The sequence below is a fragment of the Stomoxys calcitrans genome, chromosome 5 (assembly GCF_963082655.1).
Source record: "Stomoxys calcitrans chromosome 5, idStoCalc2.1, whole genome shotgun sequence".
NCBI lineage: Eukaryota > Metazoa > Arthropoda > Insecta > Diptera > Muscidae > Stomoxys > Stomoxys calcitrans.
Window position 1 is genome coordinate 77,270,741 of NC_081556.1, and position 21,118 is coordinate 77,291,858.

The 21,118-nt window shown below is 36.7% G+C and overlaps 2 protein-coding genes across 4 annotated transcripts in view; one reads left to right on the plus strand and one right to left on the minus strand.

Annotated features, from left to right (window-relative positions):
- Nucleotides 1–368: 368 nt before the first annotated feature.
- Nucleotides 369–2,736, plus strand: LOC106096029 (peptidyl-prolyl cis-trans isomerase-like 3). Its single transcript, XM_013263544.2, has 3 exons — nt 369–476; nt 2,035–2,271; nt 2,328–2,736. The coding sequence occupies exons 1-3, from the start codon at nt 474–476 to the stop codon at nt 2,571–2,573; spliced, it is 486 nt and encodes a 161-aa protein (XP_013118998.1). The 5' UTR covers nt 369–473; the 3' UTR covers nt 2,574–2,736.
- A 2,537-nt stretch (nt 2,737–5,273) lies between these two features.
- LOC106096031 (carnitine O-palmitoyltransferase 1, liver isoform) overlaps nt 5,274–21,118 on the minus strand; it is a 75,004-nt gene continuing 59,159 nt past the window's right edge. For 2 of the 3 annotated variants that reach the window (XM_013263547.2, XM_013263546.2), the window contains exons 3-10: nt 20,368–21,105; nt 16,401–16,600; nt 15,998–16,336; nt 12,916–12,981; nt 7,140–7,272; nt 6,503–6,751; nt 6,068–6,427; nt 5,274–5,996 (exon numbers count right to left, since the gene is read on the minus strand). In XM_013263547.2, the coding sequence (XP_013119001.2) occupies nt 5,859–5,996; nt 6,068–6,427; nt 6,503–6,751; nt 7,140–7,272; nt 12,916–12,981; nt 15,998–16,336; nt 16,401–16,600; nt 20,368–21,105 (2,223 nt within the window). In that variant the 3' untranslated portion in view covers nt 5,274–5,858. Of the gene's footprint in view, nt 5,997–6,067; nt 6,428–6,502; nt 6,752–7,139; nt 7,273–12,575; nt 12,636–12,915; nt 12,982–15,997; nt 16,337–16,400; nt 16,601–20,367; nt 21,106–21,118 lie in introns of all 3 variants that reach the window. The other variant, XM_013263548.2, reaches the window with a different exon arrangement.

Here is a 21,118-nt window from a genome sequence, read left to right on the forward strand (position 1 = left end):
TTTGTTCAAAAATTGTTTTGCAGTCAAGAAAGTTATTGAAATTAATTGTAATAACATTATTGACCATTCTCATTGAAATATACGTTGAAATGACATAATCAAGTTGATTTTTAAAAATATTTGTATACCGCAAAAGACGCATAGTAAGTAACTCGAATAACGCGTACAGCCAAGTTTAAGCGCATATGTGCTGCGGGTGTGAAAATGACAGACATCGACGTCTTTAACTCTAATATAAGGACGCCGGCGTTGGCATCGCTGTTTGCTTCAAGCATAGCCGTCGTTTTCGTTAATTCGCTCAAACTTAGGCCGGTTAATTTTCTTCAAGCATGGCCGAATAACATGTTGAGATGTTAATTCATGTGAATGAATTAATTTATTTTTTTGCCTATCAGTTGTGAGTTTGGTTTTTCTAATAAGCGTCCGAAATTGTACACCCTTGTAAAGTAAATCGAAATAAGAAGGATGTCATAATGGTAATCAACAATGGATGAACGGAATAAAATGGAATGGGAGAAAAATTCCGTCCACATCTTTCGATTCCTGGAAATTTTTCAGGAATCCAGCCCTCTTGCCATTCCGGACTACTGTAGAAGCATTTTATAAGCCTTTCCTAAATCCTTTCTTTTGGTTCTATTGTCATGTACCGGTGTTATGGACGAATGGCCTGTTCAGGTTTTCGAATAAACAAAACGCAAAGTATTGCTTTTCAAATATTGTCCAAACTTTTCATTCTTATGTTTTGAAATAACTTAAAATTTCTCTTATAGGATAGAAATCTGATTGAGAAATGGAAGTTTAAATGTATACTTTGGAATACATTCAAACTTCCATTTGGCAAGGTTTGCAAGAAACAAGGCAAGGAAAATTTTTCGTTTTGCATTTTCAAAAACCGGAACAGGCTGGTATATAACTTGTCTCGATCGTACTTCAATTTTCTGTCCGGGACTTGATGTTGCTCATAGCTTATATATTATATGCTGCAGGGGTACGCACTCGGTGTAATAGAGCTGACGTCCATAAACTTTGAAAGTGTTTATACGGTTTACTACGATTGTATGTGGATTTAGAAATCTTCGCCAAGTTTCATAAGTGAGCAAGCTTATTCCGATCCATGACAACATCGCCGCAGGAATGTTCTGACCATTGGCGATTTAAAATTGCGAATAACTCGCCTTGCCATAACGAGTTTAACAGGTACTCAGCATTTAAGAAAGAACCGGTGTTTGCCGGACTCCCACTGCGGCTCTCCACTCGGTACCACTGATTGTGTGAGATTGCTATTGCAGCTATTTCGTATACAGGACATTTCACTATCCGCATCCTATGGACGCGCCCGGTATTTTTCAGCTGAGCTTCTCGTGATGACGATGAACACTATACAAATGGAACTCACAGTTCCAACCCGTGTGGTGTGCATAGTCATCCCGTGCCTTATCTACTGTAGTCGTTGTAGACGAAAGGAACTTTAATCAGTTGTTGCTTGTTCTGAAAGCTTGAGTACCGAGATATGTTTGTCTTGAGATTTATTTCATATTAAAGAGGGGACTTTCGGTTAAAGAGGAAATTCCTGGGTAAAGCCAACAATATCACACCAATTCGCACTCCACGCAAAACATACTTTAACTTGATTACCGTATTGCAAATTAGCCAAGACAATCAACAATTCTGAAAAGCTTCAGGAGTCCATTAATTAAGTTTTTCTTCGTATTGCTGTTTTGTGTCAAACATATTTTAAGTTCCCTGTATTCTATTTTTTGCACGTACATATTTTCCTGTTTTTACTTGTAAAAAAAGAAATGAGGTCTGCACCTCTTAAATCAATTATAGTTACCCGATTAAAACAACGAATAATTTTTTTTTATAAAACATCCACATTTCACTTAATGGGCTTTCGTTTGTATTTTATTGTGAATTTAGTCATAATTGTGTGCCAAATTGAACAAGAAAATATATGTAATTGTTTGTTTATTTTTATGCTGGTATCTGAGTTTGAGTTTCATATATTTTTTTTGTTGTTTATACGGACATCAGTCCGTGACTTTTCACACAGATGTTGGGGACATCAAAATTGAATTATTCTGCGACGATTGTCCAAAAGCATGTGAAAATTTTTTGGCCTTGTGTGCCAGTGACTACTACAATGGCTGTGCATTCATACGCAACATCAAAGGATTTATTGTACAAACCGGAGATCCCACAAACACAGGAAAGAATGGCCAGTCTATATGGGGCCACAAGTTTGAAGATGAGTTCAAGGATCATTTGAAGGTAAGGGTTCTAAATTCTCGATACTCAACATATTCTAAATTAGGGTTTTTTTACAGCATTCTGATCGCGGAATGTTGTCTATGGCAAATAATGGTCCCAACGCAAATGCCAGCCAGTTTTTCTTTACATATGCTGCCCAACCTAACTTGGACTTAAAATATACACTATTTGGTCGAATAATAGATGGATTTGATGCTTTAGATGAATTGGAAAAATTACCAGTAAACCCCAAAACCTATCGGCCTCATGTAGAAAAGAAGATTAATGGTATAACGATACACGCTAATCCTTTAGCCGGTTGAATGATTATATACATATGTATATATGATGAACGAGAATGTCTTAATGGAACAACAATACATACATATATCTTTGACAAATCACATTGACATTGTTATTTTGTTCCATATGTTCAATTTTTACGAGACTTTTTTAAAAATATAACTTTAATAATAACAAAAACAATTCTCTCATTTTATTTCTTTTTCGATACGAGCTTAGTGAACGATGAATTTTTTGGAATAGAAAAGTAAAGCCAGAAGATACAATAACACCAACCATAATATGCCGCTTTTTGATTCTTGGTTAAGGAAATTTCATCGCACAACTGTTCGAATTGTACTTTTTTCCATATCACTTAACAATTGGGGCAGAAAATATGAAATTGGGTGTGTCTATTGGTTTGCAACATGGGATTGATCCCGGCACGGTGTAACTATGAGTCACAGGCTGGAACTTTGAGTTCCAATCTCTGTGGTGTTCTTCGTTATCATGAGAAGCTTAGCTGGGAGCTACCGCGTCCACAGGTTGCGGTTTGTGAAATGCTCCATACGGAGTAGCTGCAATTGCAGTTGCGGACAATCAGCGGTCACGAGTGGAGAGTCTCAGTGAGAGGCCGGGGACACTGGCTCTTGCTAAAATAGTGAGAGTCTATGATGGTCGATACGACAATGCGAGATATTGGCGCCTTTAAATAACCAATAATCCATCACTTTACCGCTGCGATCTGTCGTATAGACCGGAAAGAGCTTGCTCACCTATAAGAAATTGACGAGGATCGCCACCTCCACATGGAACTGTCTTGGCTACTGATGAGAGAAGAGAGATCTGCATGTACGACCGCCATGCTCGTGCCCATTTCAGGTTTCAGTAGCGGGATCAAACTGCCCATCTTCTAATTATCGGGTACTATAATAGTATTCAGATAGGCTGACGACAGTTGTAAGGCAATTGACTCCAGGCAGATACACATTCTTCAGCACCCGTGTAGAGATTCTGTCTGGAATCAGCGCTTTGCGCGACCAGGCGCCACGGATGATGCACGGTTGTTGTTGTTGGTGTAGCAGTATGTTGTACACTGAAAGATTCCATAATTTGTAATTTCTGTCCAGCGGCACGGAGATCACGGATATACAAATGGCTCTGCTTCTAACCTTTTCACTCTCGGGTCAATAAATTTACGTTTATCTAGAAAAATATCGAAAAGGTATCGCCAGCATTTTTTATTTAAAAAAAAAAGTTTTCCAAGCAAGCAAATAAAAAACAAACCAAAACGAAATCAGTTGTTTTTCTGCAAATTTTCACTGTCCTTTTGCTTGCAAATTTTTTAAAGAGAGTAAAATGGCTCTTTCTCTCCTTCAAATTTTTGCTGATAAAGTACGCGAACAGACCTAGTAACAAACACAAGCAACTTTTGCAAAACTCTTTTGTTCTTCGCACGGCGATCGCCCAACGGTTGATTCTGCCAGTGCTGTATTTGTGTATAGGCAGTGGCCTAAAGTAAAAATGTCTCTAAAACAGTTTTTGCGGCGAATTTATATTTGTCCTCAATTTTGTCTGGTAACAAAATTGAATAGTATGAAAAATTTGCACTTGCTAATGCTACAAGTTATACAAAAACTATACAGAAAAATATCGGAAGAAAATTTTCGACCAGACATTTTAATGAAAATAAAAAAATTATTTCAATAATTGTTTTAATTGAATTCTGATTTTTCTTCAATTAAAGTCGTGATTGAAATTTTCAATTAAAAAAATTATTTGAATCAATTAATTTTTGAATTGAACTGAAAATTTTTTTTTATCACAATCGTGATTGAAAATTTTAATATTTTCAATTAAAAAATTAACTGATTCAATAAGTTTTTTTTTTTTAATTGAATCTAAAAACATTTTCAATAAAAGATGCAATTGAAAAGTTCATATTCTTCAATTAAAAAATTAATTGTTTTAATCATTTGTTAAATTGAATTGAAAAATCTTTGAATTGCATATTGGTTGTTGTTGCTGTTGTAACAGTGTGTTGTACACTGAGTCGGCAGCTGTTGCCGATGAAGGAATCCACTGGGTCAATCCGGTACATACAACCGGCTGCCATGGGATTGCACTTATTGGTCATAGAGCCCATGCACCTTCATTTATATTGGGCTGCCCAAAAAGTAATTGCGGATTTTTTAAAAGAAAGTAAATGCATTTTTAATAAAACTTAGAATAAACTTTAATCAAATATACTTTTTTAACAATTTTTTTTCCTAAAGCAAGCTAAAAGTAACAGCTGATAAATGACAGAAGAAAGAATGCAATTACAGAGTCACAAGCTGTGAAAAAATTTGTAAACGCCGACTATATGAAAAATCCGCAATTACTTTTTGGGCAACCCAATAATACACAGGCTGCGCTAGGGAGAATTACTTATTTGAAAAAATTTGCGAACAGTGAGTTGGGTAGAGTGGGGTCGATAGAGGGCGGTGGTCATCAAGTTAGTTTCTCTCAGCGCGATTTTGTTGCCCGTCGAAAAACTTGTGAAATGCTAATTGGATCAATTAAAAAAAAATTTGAAAATTCAAAAGTAGTTTCAATTTAAGAATTAATTGGATCAATTGATTTCGTAATTGTGCATATCAGATCTGCTTCCTGGAGGATTGGGAAAGTGAAATCAATATTTTTTTTTGTTAAAATTTAAATTTCAACTTTTCTACTTACAGTCAAACAAAACAAAACGGTTCGATTGTTTATTTAAAAATGTATTTATTAAGTTTACGTACGTTTTATTTAACAAACTAATTAGGCTAATGTGTACTTATTGCAATCTGAGAGATGTACATATTTGTCAAATGGGCAAACAAAACAAAAACAAATTCAAAAAATGATTTACGACTATAAAATTTAAAAGACAAATTGCATTGATTTACTACCTTTTTTCCATAACAAATGACATTAGAAACAATATCCAATTACTAGAGAAATACGATACTTTCGATGATAGAAATTAGTTATGAGGACTTTTTCGATTTTTCATTTCTTTTTTGTATGCTCAAACTTAAAACTTAGTGATAATATTTGTCTTAATATAAAAAACATATAAGAACTAAATCTAATATTGCTAACAATAATAAAAAAATCTAAAATAATAAAAAAAAAAACAAAATGCTCCAACAATAATTTCACTTCAGCACATGAATAGAGATGGAAAGGAGATAGATACTTCTATAATCTTCTTTTTTGTTTGTTAAAGACATGAGAAACAGTTGATAGTTTTGAACTTTAATGATTGTGAGTCAAACGTAGGAGAGCTGATGGTGGCAAAATCATTTACTTGCTGACGCTTGATTGCCATTGGAAGAGACGGCCTTGCTTTTTGGTGGATTTTTTTTCATGTGCTCTTCGAACATGGAACGAATATCGGCTAAAGCTTTACAAATGTTATCAGCAAATCGATGAACATTCTGGAAATTAAAAAAAAAATAAATTTAGACCATACAGGGATAATAAAATTGCAAAAAAAAGAAAAACTTACCGTCGTATCACAAGAATTTTTGGCGGAAATGTGGAAGAATATCAAGTCCTCTCCGGCAATAATATAGGAAACACCGTAGCCATCGTCAGCGACTGGACCGAAACCTCCGCCAGAGCTAATGCATTGGGGATGTTTCTTCAGATCCATCTTGGGAGTTTGGCCATGAGGTGTCTGACTAGTGGACAAACGCCATGGCTCGCTCAGCACTTCGTTGAGGAAAGGCGAATCGACTTCCAAGTATTTAGACACAACGTACAAACAGAACAGATGGCGATCGATGCCATGGCCGCACATGGCATCTTGATAGCCAAGTTGATGCCGGTCACAAGCTGCCTTTATTAAAGCAACGCGTTCATCATTCTAGTAAGAAAAAAAAGCGTTTGTGTGTTAAAATAAGCTCAACTCTAAATTCAGTTTGTTTTAAATGCCACCAACCGTTTTGGTTTTATCTTCCATTGCCTTTACCCATGCTGCTGATTCTATGGTGCATGGTCTCACAGTTTCGGTACGGCCCTCGCGGAATAAACGTGTCATGGATGCCTCATATGTTAACGAGAAACGACCAGCATCACGATAATAAGCCAATTGTAAGGCCATTTGAATGAAGGCATCCGGAGATAGGCGGCATTTCTTCATAAATCCTTTGCCATATTGATTGTGTACCAGAATTCTGAGATCAATGTCCTTAAGGGTTGGAAAATTATAGTTATTATTAATTAGTGATATTTTTCACTTATATGCAATCGAATCCGCTTAATTGAAAATAGCAAAATACGAAAACAGCAATTATCCGATGTTTTCATTTAAGCGGAGTTGCCAACCAAAACCAAATGATATTGAACGCATGTACACGAAGTGCCCGGAGTTGGTTGTTGTAATTGTAGCAGTGTGTTGTGTTCTGTTAAATATCCAGATCCAGTAACTCTCTGAGTTCGCCCGGTGTTGGTAATGTGATTTTTTCAACATATTTTGTATTTCAATTAACCGACTATTTCAATTAAACGGTGTTCAATTATCCGAACTCGACTGCATGTACCACGTTTATAACTATTTGAATTTGTTTTAAACTTACATTTATTAATTTATTAGCATCTAAAGTGGCTTCCTCAATTTGCGTCAGACACGGCTCCAATTTCCAACTGAGACGGGTGGGAGATGGGGGTTGGAATTCAGGTGTTCCCCTAGTGTTGCCATTTTCATCATATCTAAACGAGCACAAGTTTTATTATGTCAGTTTTAAGTTTGGCAATCGAAAGGTTTACCCAGCACCGCTCTTAGAAAAATTAAATGTGCAATAAAATCGTCTTAAGCACAAAAAACCATACCAAACCGAAAAATGTTTCCAATTTATTTATTATACATGAATATTTCACCATTAAAGAGAAATGGAATTTATTTTGGCCTTTTCTGAAGATTAACATATTTATTGTATACTTCTCGTAACGCAAAACAGCCCTCATAATCAACGTTTAGTGTATAACCCCTCACTCCATACAGAAACATGAAGTTGGATCTGCAGTATTAGTTTAGGTTAGGTAAGATTCAAAGAAGGGTATGGATATTAATTCGCCGGTAATCGGTATTAAGGCCAGGGGTTCTTGAAGCTCATCTGACACCCACAGAACCAAAAGAAGAAACTTCAGTTGAGTTGCCAAAGGACAAATTTGTTATAGGAATTTTCATTTCAGTATTAAATTGCATATTTTTACAATTTACTTAGTAGCTGAATGTTCAAAAAAACACTGATATTGAATAAAACTGAGAAAATTTTCCAAATTTTCACTCATTTTTATTTCACGGTTTTATCTTCTGGTTGCCGCGCACTCCAGAAGAATAGTTAAAAGTTAAAGCTCAAAATTAAGGGGCCATTCGAGTCCGAATGGAGTGCCGCAGTGCGACACCTCTTTGGAGAGAAGTTTAACATGGCATAGTACCTCACAAATGTTGCCAGCATTAGGAAAGCACCGCTGAAAATTTTTTCTGATGGTCTCGCCAGGATTCTAACCCAGGCGTTCAGCGTCATAATCACTACGGTGGCCTCCATAGTAGTTGAAAGTGTAAAAAAAAAAAAATGAAATTGGTGCAAAATAAAGGAAAAACCCGGCAAGGGATAACTATGAGCACCACACGGACAGGACGGACGGAAGTCAGGGCGGCACCGGCTTTGCTGAAACAGTTATTGTTTTTGTTGTAGCAGTTTGTTGTACACTGAGGCGGCAGACCTTGCCGATAAAGGCATCCATCGGGTTAATCCGGTACGTACAACCGGCTGACATGGGATCTGGACGACGTTGGACACAAATGTGCAGAAGTCTATCAAAAATCGATGTTTAAAATTTTATCAAAATCGGATGAATAATGCTCCTTTGATTAGCTGAATACTCTATATGCCAGAACTCGCTGTGCCAAATTTCATCGAAATAGGCTTTTATAGGCTCTTTATACCATATCGGGAGATCGGTCTATGTGGCAGTTATATCCAAATATGGTTCGATCTGTACCACATTTGACAGGAATGGGAAGGGGTCTACCAGAACACACAAATTTCATCGAATAAATTGATCTTTTATGGCCTCAATACCCTATATAGGGAGATCAGGCGGTCGGTCTATAGGGCAGCTATATCCAAAAATAGTCCGATATGAACCACACTTCAAAGAAATGGGTAGGGGTCTACCAGAACTCACTGTGCCAAATTTCATCGAAATCGGATGAAAACTGACCAATTTTTTGACTCAGGACTTTAAGTCTGGAGATCGGTGTAGCGGCTATATATAACTAAAATCCGATTTTAAGAGATCAGAAGATCAGGTTTATATACAAAGAATATTAAATCATCAAAAATTGTTTGGAAAATGTTTTTATACCCAAGATATTTGCAAAATTATAAATACCCGAAAGGTATTTATTGGGTATTTACCCGGTAGAAATCCGTCTCTATCCATGGCGGCTGGTTGTACGTATCGGATTGACTTGAAAGGGTCCATCATCGGCAAGGGGCTGCCGCTTCAGTGTACAACACATTGCTACAAAAACAACAACACAACGTTTGACCCATAAGATGCATGCCGAAATTGCAAGAATAAGCTTAATATGTCAGCTTAAACATGACATCACTTTTGCATTTAGAATTCGTCTGAAGTAGACGCTTCGTTATTCGGTGCTTAAGCCTCGTACTGACTTCGACTTTTCACACGAAAAACTGTAAAAACGCACTATAAAAATGGTGACGAAGATAATGCGAATACATTCCGTACAAGTGGTACTGAATTCTATGAGCAAAATAGTAGCGACATGTCGCTGCATCACCAAAATTTCGCACAATTTTAATTGCAAATGTAATTAAATGCTCACAAAAGGGGCGAAACTACTCTGTTTTGACAAAGAAAAGATTCTGTCAGATTTTGCAATAATTTAATAGGCATTTTCGCTGTGAATGAAGTCAGTACTAGGCTTAAGTCATCGTTATACTCAGTACAGTTATAACTGTACATTTTTTAATTCAGTATTTTTATTACACGTGTTTTAATTTACAGTTGGTGGGGACACCAACTTCGGAAGTACAACCTGCCATATTGAGTTGTACTCTGCCATTTCAATTAAAGTAAAAAAAGAATGAAAAAGATGCTACCTCGAATTTACGCACAAGCGGAAGACCTAAACTAAACTCTCCGGCAGGGGATAACTATGAGCACCCCACAGCTTACAAATTTTAGCACCGGTCTGTGTGGTGTTCATCCTTTTTATGAGAAGCTCAACTGGGAGCTATCAAGGCATTTCAGAACTAGGTGTCATAGAAGAATTCTTGAAACCAGACACCCTAGGCTCAGACCCAAATCCTTGTTACTTGCAGAGTTCCTGGATCTGGATATTCAACAGGAGCAAGCAGACGAAAGATAGAACACAATACTCTGCTACAACAACAACACACTGGGGTCGAGGGAGTGTGAGGTCCGACACTGAAATCATCTGTACCGGGTAGACCGGTTCCTGAGAGACATAAGATAAGACACAGATTAGGGAAAAAGTGGATATGTCGTGATATAAGAATTGAGGAAATAGTGGCATAGGGGACGCCACAAGGACCATTTTTTGGCCCCTTCTTTGGTTGACTACCACAAATAGACCACTACACATCCTAACTGAACCGGAGAGACCCGAGGAAGTTCTTCACCCGCTAAAACAACAAAGGGCTGGAATCCGAACCAGCTATGCAGAAAGGGTATTGAACATTTTTACGGAGAGTACGGCATTATCAGCCTGGACGGTAAGATCACGAACAGTCATGGTGTGTAAAAAGAAGATAAACTCCTTCTCTGAGTATGAGAGGGAGGACGACTTGACTACAAACACCACAGGACTGCCGTCAATAAGTTCGGTGAGCGCGATGTCTTTCAACGTGTCGGAGTCCAAGTAATATTTTGAGCGACAAACGCGCAAGTCGTATTTGAAATTAGCGATACAGTCGGAAGGACTACGAAAAATCTATGGTAAAATCCGGCAAACCTGAATAGTAAGAAGGGAATCGGTGTGGGGTTCGGCTTCATTGCGGGATACATTAGATTACGGCCGCATTTATGCGGAATAGGTGCGGAAATTGGGGGAAAGTTCAAGCATTTCCTATGCCATTGCTCAGCTTATAGATACCAACACTGAGGTGTTGAATATAAAACGATAAGGGATTATGACAGGGGTAGCTCGGTGTTCCTGAAATATATTTTTTTTAGATTACTTTTCTTTCCTTAAAGCGTACAGCAAGTTGATTAATGGCTAAGGAAAATGCACATGGTAGCGTTTGAATGCGCAAGCACTTGCTAACCTAAACCAATCTATCAACACACAAAGAAAAAAACAACTCCTCTTAAAAGACAATAATTAACAGGCGTTGTAAACTCTAAACTGATACATTCTCTAGTTTTTTGCCTCAAGTTTTTTGCCTGTTAGGGCGAAGATCATTAAATTTTACCATATTTGTTTGTTTCTCTTTCGAGACGAGCTCAATGATCGGAGATTGCAAATGGAAAAGGATGGCCAAAGATAGCAACACACACCAACCACTATGGGACGCGTTTCGTCTTTTTTTGGTTAGAAGACTTTTCAACCATATTAGGTGTGATGCGCTCCAAGGGCCGTGCGTTGGTATGTTGCATTTGAATCGTATTAATTGTGAAAACGCCTCTTTGACACAATTACTACATTAACCACGCTCGACATCCCTGTCTATTAGCTGTACTTTTTCCCAACCCCTCTTAGAAGATAATAATTAATAGGCGTTATACACCCCAACTGATAGATTCTCTAAGAATGAGAGCATTCCATTTTTCAAGTTTTTTGCCTGTTAGGGCGAAGATTATTACATTTTACAATTTTTGTTTGTTTCTCTTTCGAGACGAGCTCAATGATCGGAGATTGCAAATGGAAAAGGAAGGCCAAAGATAGAAACACACACCAACCACTATGGGACGCGTTTCGTCTTTGGTTAGAAGACTTTTCAACCATATTAGGTGTGATGCGCTCTAAGGGCCGTGCGTTGGTATGTTGCATTTGAATCGTATTAATTGTGAAAACGCCTCTTTGACACAATTACTACATTAACCACGCTCGATAACCCTGTCTATTAGCTGTACTTTTTCCCAATGCATGTATTTTTGTATAATGACAGATTTTTGTGTGTGGCAATTTCACCTCTTCCGTACTACACATGACTTTGTGCATCTGTTGGAAGTTGTATTGATGGCTTCGAACGCCAGACAACGGCAACGGCTCTCGTTGTTGCTCCGTGTGCCCAGGTTCGAATCCCGGCATTTCAATTTAAAAGAATTTAGGCCACTAGTTAATAATGAGTGCGAAGGCTTTGTGAACAAATCCCTATATTTGTAAAAAAACAAGAAGGTGGCGATGTAGATATGAGTCTGGTATTGTCTTCCTTACCAATTTATGTAAATTGAGCATGTTCTTACTTGCAAGCTCCTGCCTTTCAATCTTCCCTTCCAAGCGAAATATCTCCTTTTTTAATTTAATCTCTTAAAATTACCATTGCGATGATCGTGGGTTCGATTCCTATCAGAGGGCTGGTCTGACGTTACTGTGGTATCACAATGGACTAAATTGTCCAAGTGAGTCTGTTTAGGAAATAGACTGTCACTCTAACCTAACCTCAAAAAAAAAAAAAAAAACAGTTTGTATGTTGGAAATTTTTTTTGTGGTATGGTTATGATACACTTAAGACAAAGATGGCGTTAGTGAATGACAAAAAGCGGTGCTTTGGTTACATTAGGTTTGGTTAGGTAGGTTGCCAAAAAAAATCATTCAAATTTTTAAATTTAATTTCGAAAAAAGTTTATGAAATTGTTTTCATTTTGCGCACGTATATGACGATACATATTTTTTAGAGTTTCTTTGAATGAATTTTGATGGCAACAGCTAAATGGTGGTTATTATTAATACAATGAAATAGAATTATATTTGGGATAGGATTCTTATATATTTTTTTAGCAATGGTTTTTACCCATCAATTTCATCACCAAATATATATTCCCATGTATGACCCATAACCGGTGCATCAGCCCTAAAAAATGTGCAAATATAAAAAAATAAAATATTTTGTAAGATACACAACAAACACAACAAATTAGGAAATATTGTGATATCTGAAAAAATAAATAAAATTAAACATAAACTTAAATGTATTGCTGAAGAGCCTAAAAAAATAATAAATATAAAATAACGGACCTCAACCAAATGTATAGCAAAAAACATGGTAACAACGTAGAAGTTAAATAAATATTTAATTCTGTATGGGGCCAGCACCAACGCATATTTCATTATTATTGGAATAAAAGTATTACCCATCGGTGACTAGGTCGTCAATCACCAGATTTTCCCACATATGAGCTCCAACAGCGGCATCGGCCCTTTTAATGTATATAAATTGTTATAAAATTAAAAATCTAAATTCCAATTATTTAAAAATAGGTACGCATGTGAAGTTTCGTTTATAAGTTCACTTTGGAAATGTCAAACCAACTAATGAATAATAATATATGTATAAAAAAAATAAATTTTAATTTTTTTTTTTTAAAAAATTTAGAAAATTTCAGACATAAGTATAGCTAAAATACTTAAAACTATATTATTATGAAATTTAGACATAGGTCGGCCATATTGTAATCATGTATTTGTTTTCTTAGAAAACTCAATGCCAAATGTGATCAAAATCGGACGGAGAATAAGTAATTTATGGATGAAAAACTAAAATTAATGTTTTTTTAGAAAATTTGTATCAACCTTGGCAGTTAGTTTTGCAAAAAAGTGCTAGAAGTGATGCAGAACTAAAAGATAATTCTGCTTCTCGGTCCTCAATGGCACTTTTTCAGTTAAAATCTATTTTTATTTGCAAGAATATATTGGGTTGCCCAAAAAGTAATTGCGGATTTTTCATATAGTCGGCGTTGACAAATTTTTTCACAGCTTGTGACTCTGTGATTGCATTCTTTCTTCTGTCAGTTATCAGCTGTTACTTTTAGCTTGCTTTAGAAAAAAAGTGTAAAAAAGTATATTTGATTAAAGTTTATTCTAAGTTTTATTAAAAATGCATTTACTTTCTTTTAAAACATCCGCAATTACTTTACTGGGCAACCCAATAATTATTCAAAAACCAATCTCTCTCTTTTTATAACTTTCTTGCGATTTTTAGCTGAAAAAAACTCTTTTTTGGGGGCAAATAACGTAAGGACAATTAATGTCAAGACTGCATTTTAAACAAAATTTTAATTTGCAACTTTAGATTTGCACATAAAAATTCGTTTTTCTTGCATAAAGATCATTATACTATGAGCATCAAAAGTGAGTCAACATCTATTGAAATTTTATTGTAAGAGTGCGGTAAGAATGTTGCAGAATGTATTTACCTTTTTCACTTAAGGCGCTATTACGCGGCATGTAGATGTCTTATGACATGTTACTTTTTGTATTCACATGTAATTGAAAATGTTTGTCAGAGTTGTCAATTTACATACGATTCATAATTTTTGCTATATAACCTAAAAATTTGAACAAAATCTGTTTTTTTTTATACCCTCCACCATAGGGTGCGGGTATACTAATTTCGTCATTCTGTACGTAATACCTCGAAATATGCGTCTGAGACCCCATAAAGTATATATATTGTTGATCGTCAGGTCATTTTAAGTCGATCTACCCATGTCCGTCCTCCCGTCCGTGTTTCTGTCGAAAGCACGCTAACTTTCGAAGGAGTAAAGCTAGCCACTTGAAATTTTGCACAAATACTTTTTATTAGTGTAGGTCAGTTGGGATTGTAAATGAGCCAAATCGGTCCATGTTTTGGTATAGCTGCCATATAAATCGATCTTGGGTCTTGACTTCTTGAGCCTCTAGAGGGCACAATTCTCGTCCCATTTGACTGAAATTTTGCACGTAGTTTTTTGGTATCACTTTCAATAACTGTGTTAAGTATGATTCAAATCGGTTAATAATCTGGTATAGCTGTCATATAACCCGAGCTGGGATCTTGACTTCTTGAGCCAATAAAGCGCGCAATTCTCATCGGATTTGGCTGAAATTTCGTATGAGGTGTTTTGTTATGACTTTCAACAACTGTCTAAGTATGGCGCAAATCGGTACATAACCTGATATAGCTGCCATAAAAACCGATCTGGGATCTTGACTTCTTGAGCCTCTAGAGGGCGCAATTCTCATCCGATTTGGAAGAAATTTTGTACAACGGCTTCTCTTATAACCTTCTACATACGTGTCTAATATGGTTTAAATCGACCAATAGCTTGATGCAGCTCCTATATAAACCTTTCTCCTGATTTTACATCTTGAGCCCCTGCAAGGCACAATTCTTTCCGAATGAACTGAAATATTTCACAATGACGTCTATAATGTTCAGCATTCATTTATGGTTCGAATCGGACTATAACTTGATATAACTCCAAAAGCATAACAGTTCTTATTCAATATTCTTTGTTTGCCTTAAAAGATATACCGCGTATAGAATTCCATAAATGCGATCCATGGTGGAGGGTATATAAAATTCGACCCTGCCGAACTTAGTACGCTCTTATTTGTTTTTGCATAATAATTGTTAAAATTGTGAGAAAGTTGGTTAAATCATAAATTTGTGTAAACAATTTAATTTGGGGTTGCTTGCAATCGACTGACAACAAAAGCAGCTCATTTTTTTATGTATTTGTCAGAAGGAATAGACCACGCTCTAATCATTTGTATCACACGACGTGTACAACTCAACATGTGCTAAATTTGACATGTCATAAGACAACTACATGCCGTGTAATAGGGCCTTTAGGAAAATAAGTATTTTCAATATTCTTGCAAATTATTTTGAACTTTAAAATCTTTTCGTGATTTTTCAAACACATTCCAGCAGGATAACATTTAAATTCATTGCTTTCTATTTAAAGAATAGCATAGGAAAGAATTTATAAAAGTTTTGCAAGTACAGGACACTGTTGTCAGAACACTTTGACTGGCATGGAGGATAACGATTTCTGATACGTCTCTTTCTCAAATTGATTAAGGTGGTCTACTTTGCTATGCGATTCTTTTAATAGAAAGTATACTGGCATATTTATAATTTTTTAAAACTTGTACATTCCTGTAATAATCTTTAAAAAGCCAAAAAAATGTTATGGGTGTTGACAAACTTTTGACGCTCATTCTATATGAAAAAGTGGGATATCAAAGGAAAACATTTTGAATGCTGCTAACGGGCTTGTAATATTGAAATGTCCCAACACTGTTTTTATACTTTATAAGTTCTAGAAACCAAAGCTAGAGGTCATTCCTCAAAATAAATATAACACCAACTCTTTGGGTGTATGTTTAAAAAAAATTATATTTGAACCTAAGAAACAAGTGTGATACTTAAAGGAACTTCTTACTTACCAGGTATGCTCAGCATTGAAGCCGACGCGGCCATTAGTACCGACACAAACGGTGAAACTTTTGTCAAACCAACGATTATAACCGTTGCCGTGTAACAAAGTCTTGCCGAAATTGTCCAATAGTTCTGGTCTATTCAAATCAAATTCAAACGGAATGTCATCAAGGGATACCACAAATGCTGCCGATTCGACGGTATGTAAGGACACACGATTAACACCACGGGTAAAGTATGTGTTACGAACTTCAGCCCATTTCGAACGGTTCCAAGCGGTTAAAGCTGCCAAATGTTCTTCGCCAGGTAAAGGTGTAGCCTTTGAATTGAGAATCTCTTCCATTTGCCTGTTAATAAAATAGAGTCATTAGATGTGTTTGTAAATGTATGAAAGCAGTGTCATCAACTTACACTTGAATTTCACATGGCCTTAGTTGACGTCCTTTGTAGTAGATCAAGACCTTGTAATAACAACCTTTGTGTAGAACAACAATGTGATTGGAATCTCTGTAGTGAACAATGCGATCAGTTTCCATGCCGGGAACCCTGACGGTGTTAAATGTACGTTCATATTGCCATGAGCACAGTGGTACAATGCCTTGGACCATAATCTATAGAAAACAAAAAACAATATTATCGCACTCAAAATATTTAAATAAATAAAATAATATAAACTAGGAATTGATGTTTCACAATGCAAAACATGTGGAGACAAACCCATACTCGATAATAAACGAATTAAACAATAATTGGAATAGACATAAGAGCTAAACTAAAAAAAAACAGACTATTTCAAACTACACTCAAATTGGACGAGGAATAAGACTTCTGTGCCTTCTCGAAATAAAAAGTGGACCTAAGTGTACCATATTAAGAACTGATATTGGAAGGCCTAATATCTATCCAAATATCACTCATCCAATATCATTCGAAATATTATCTAAATCTTGTGAAAAACAAGTAAGGACGGGCTAATGTAGGGCAAAGCCTGCAGTTTATAGTGAAAATTGCATTTTTTACATACACCCCCCAAAAATGGAACACGAATATGAAGTCCGTTTTTGGGGCTAAGGCCACGGGGTTCCCCAAGGGCCGCGCGTTGTTACGTTGTATTTGAATCGTATTAATTGCGAAAACCCTCTATGATACAATTACCACCATAACCACGCTCGACAACCCTGCCTATTGGCTATACTTTTTCCCAATGCATGTGTTTTTGTGTAATGACAGACTTTTTTCTGTGACAACTACACTTCTTCCGTGGTATATATGATTCTGTGCATCTGTTGGAAGTTGTATTAATGGCTTCGAACGCTGGACAACGGCTCTCGCTATTGCTCTCGCGTATGCCCAGGTTTGGCTCTGCCGAATTTTTCTCCATTTTCAAGTTTTTTACCTTTTATGGCGAAGATCATTTAATTTTACCATTTTTGTTTGTTTCTCTTCCAAGACGTCTTTTTGTAAGAAAAGAAAATACCAAAAAACAAAAGAAAAAGTGTACCCCAAGAGTTGGGAAAGGGGGATTTTAACTTTGGGACCATTTTTTTAAAAGAATCTATATAAAACCAGTAAGGAAGGGCAAAAATCGGGCGGTGCCGACTGTATAATACCCTACACCTACCTTATAAGTACAATGTGGGAGGTATATCCAATTCTGAACCAATTTTGATTGACCTCGGCGTATGTTTTCAGATGGATTTTACACAACCCGTATCAAACTTAGAGCAAATATGTTCAAACTGTAATAAATACAGTGGACAATTGACAACATTATTGCAAATCACCCAAAATATGACGAACATATATATGGGAGCTATATCGAAATCTGAAACGATTTCAAGCAACCTTCTCAGATATTGTGGTAGTCGTTGAGGAAAGCGTTGTGCAAAATTTTGGAAAGATTGGTCAATAAATGCGCTTGCAGTGAAATGATAATCGGGCGATATACATATATGAGAGCTACACCTGAATCTGAACCGATTTCTATGAAACTCATCAGTAATATCGAGAGACATAAGCAAATCAAATAAGAATCGACTATCAAATAAGCACTTTGTTGCAATATTTCACAAAATCGGATCTAAATCTGAACAGATTTGGAGCAAACTTCTAAGATATTGTGATAGTTGATGAGGAAAGCGTTGTACAAAGTTTTAGCAAGATTGCTCAATATATGCGCTGCAGTGGCTGTAGAAGTGAAAATCGGGCGATATACATATATGGCAGCTATATCTAAATCTGAACCGATTTCTATGAAATTCACCAGTAATGTCGAGAGAAAATCCTTCCTGCCAAATTACAAGGAAATCAGTTAACAGATGACCATTTTATTGCATTATTACTGCAAATCGGACGAAAATATATATGGGAGCTATATCTAAATCTGAAATGATATCAAGCAACCTTCACAAATATAGTGGTAGTAGTCGGGGAAAGCGCTGTACAAAATTTTGGGAAGATTGGTCAATAAATGCTTTTGCAGTGGCTCTAGAAGTGAAAATCGGACGATATATATATATGAGAGCTACATCTACATCTGAATCAATAGATCTATCTCTCTTCCTTCTGGGTGTTACAAACAAATGCACTAACTTATAATACCTTGTACCACAGTAGTGGTGTAGGGTATAAAAATAAAAAAATTAACGGAGAAGGCTTTCTATTGGGTTGTCTAAAAAGTAATTGCGGATTTTTTAAAAGAAAGTAAATGCATTTTTAATAAAACTTAGAATGAACTTTAATCAAATATATAATTGCCATTTTGTTCGATAACCTTTTGCCATCTTCCTGGCAAATTTAGTATTCCACGCTCATAGAACTTCTGGCCTTTATCTGCAAAAAACTGAACCAAGTGCGATTTTATAGCCTCATCATTGCCGGAAGTTTTACCATTTAAGGAGTTCTGCAAAGATCGAAATAAATGGTAGTCTGATGGTGCAAGGTCAGGGCTATATGGTGGATGCATCAAAAGTTCCCAGCCAAGCTCACTCAGTTTTTGGCGAGTGACCAAAGATGTGTGCGGTCTAGCGTTGTTCTGGTGGAATATGACACCTTTACGATTGACCAATTCTGGTCGCTTCTCCTTGATGGCTGTATTCAATTTGTCCAATTGTTGACAGTAAACATCCGAATTAATCGTTTGGTTCCTTGGAAGCAGCTCAAAATCCCACCAAACACACACCCTTCCAATCCCACCAAACAGACAGCATAACCTTCTTTTGGTGGATATCAGCCTTTGAAGTGGTTTGAGCTGGTTCACCATGCTTGGACCATGATCGTTTTCGACTAACGTTGTTGTAGACAATCCATTTTTCATCTCCAGTTATGATTCGTTTTAAAAACGGATCGAATTCATTGCGTTTAAGGTGCATATCACAAGCGTTGATTCGGTTTGTTAAATGAAGTTCTTTCAATACATGTGGTACCCATATTAAAATTGACGCCAAACAACCAAATGTAAACATAATTTCGCACACTTTTTTTTTCTAAAGCAAGCTAAAAGTAACAGCTGATAACTGACAGAAGAGAGAATGCAATTACAGAGTCACAAGCCGTTAAAAAAATTTGTCAACGCCGACTATATTACTACTATATTACCTACAATTACTTTTTGGGCAACCCAATACATAACTACAAGAAAAGATTTTTTTTTTCAAAAAGACATTTTTCGCCTATGACACTATTTTCAAAAAAATTCCTTTCTTGTAGTTATGTAAAATTTGTCGCTTGTGGCGCTATCTCAAAAAAGTTCTAACTAAGAAATCGGAAATTTTTCTTAAGGGGGTCAACTGATTCAAGTTTAAGCTTAATGATAAGGGGCCTACTTTTTATAGCCAAGTCCGAACGGCGTGCCGCAGTGCGACATGGCATAGTACCTCACAAATGTCGCCAGCATGGGGAGGGGACAACCACCGCGGAAAATTTTTTTCTGATGTTCTCGGCAGGATTCGAACCCAGGCGTACAGCGTCATAGGCGGACATGCTAACCTGTAAGCTATGGTGGCCTCCGCCATTCAATAGAGTGGCGGAGGCTTAAGTGTCTGTAAGCTATGGTGGCCTCCGCCATTCAATAGAGTGGCGGAGGCATAAGTGTCTATTGAGTGCCAAATATTGGGTCTTATGCAATTCTCTGGTACATACAGGGGAGCTTTATCTAAATCTGAACTGATTTGTATGAAATTCACCAGTCATCTCAAATGGCATAGGGGAAACAATGCCTTTTTTTGAAGATCAGTTAATTTTGTGAGGATCAGTTAACAAATGAGCAAATTATTGCAATATTAATCGATTTCGATTAGACTGCCACAATTACCTAACCTGATCTTTAGTAGATGTATACCATACAATCGAAAACAAAATACATAGTAATAGCACTTACCGGTTGCAATTCTTGCCTCTCAATCAAACGCCTGAAGCCCAATAACAAATAAACAACGTTGGCAGCACGAGCAGCTTGATTGTGAGTCAAATCCATGAAAATGGCATCAGTGCCATAGAAATTACTGTTGATCATCAAAGGACTGCGACCACGTAGGTAGACATATTCCTCCCACCAATCGGAAACGTAATTGGTGGACCACCAACTCTTCAAAATCAAATACCATTGTAATTTTTTGCCAATGGTTGTTTCGAATTCATGGGCCAATCCTTCCATGCGCTTGTATTTCTCATCATCCAACAGAGGGCGTACGGATCTCAAGTAGCGCTGTGTTGTTGCGGTCACTGAGGGCAGCGTTAATCTGGGCAGGGAGCCCTGGAAGCTGTAGAGACCCGGCTTATTCCAACTAGAGAAGACTTTAACAGCACCAGCCCAGAGTTTTGTGCGTAATGAGGTCTTACTACCCGGCGCTCGAGATTCGTACATCCAACCCTTGTACATTAGCAGTAGCTTGAGCGTATAACGCATTGTGAAACATATACTTAACCATATAACTAATGAGGCTAAAAAGCAAGCTGTCACTTGCCAGTTGATTGTGTTTGCAGGTAAATTTACTAAAATACGATTAACTATGTTAAATGGCGTTCGAAGGCCTGCAAAATGCAGACCCAATGCTATGGCCGTTATAAGCCATAAACTTTGTATGTGTGCCGGATAGACACCATTGCGAACACCATTCTGCAAAAAAAAA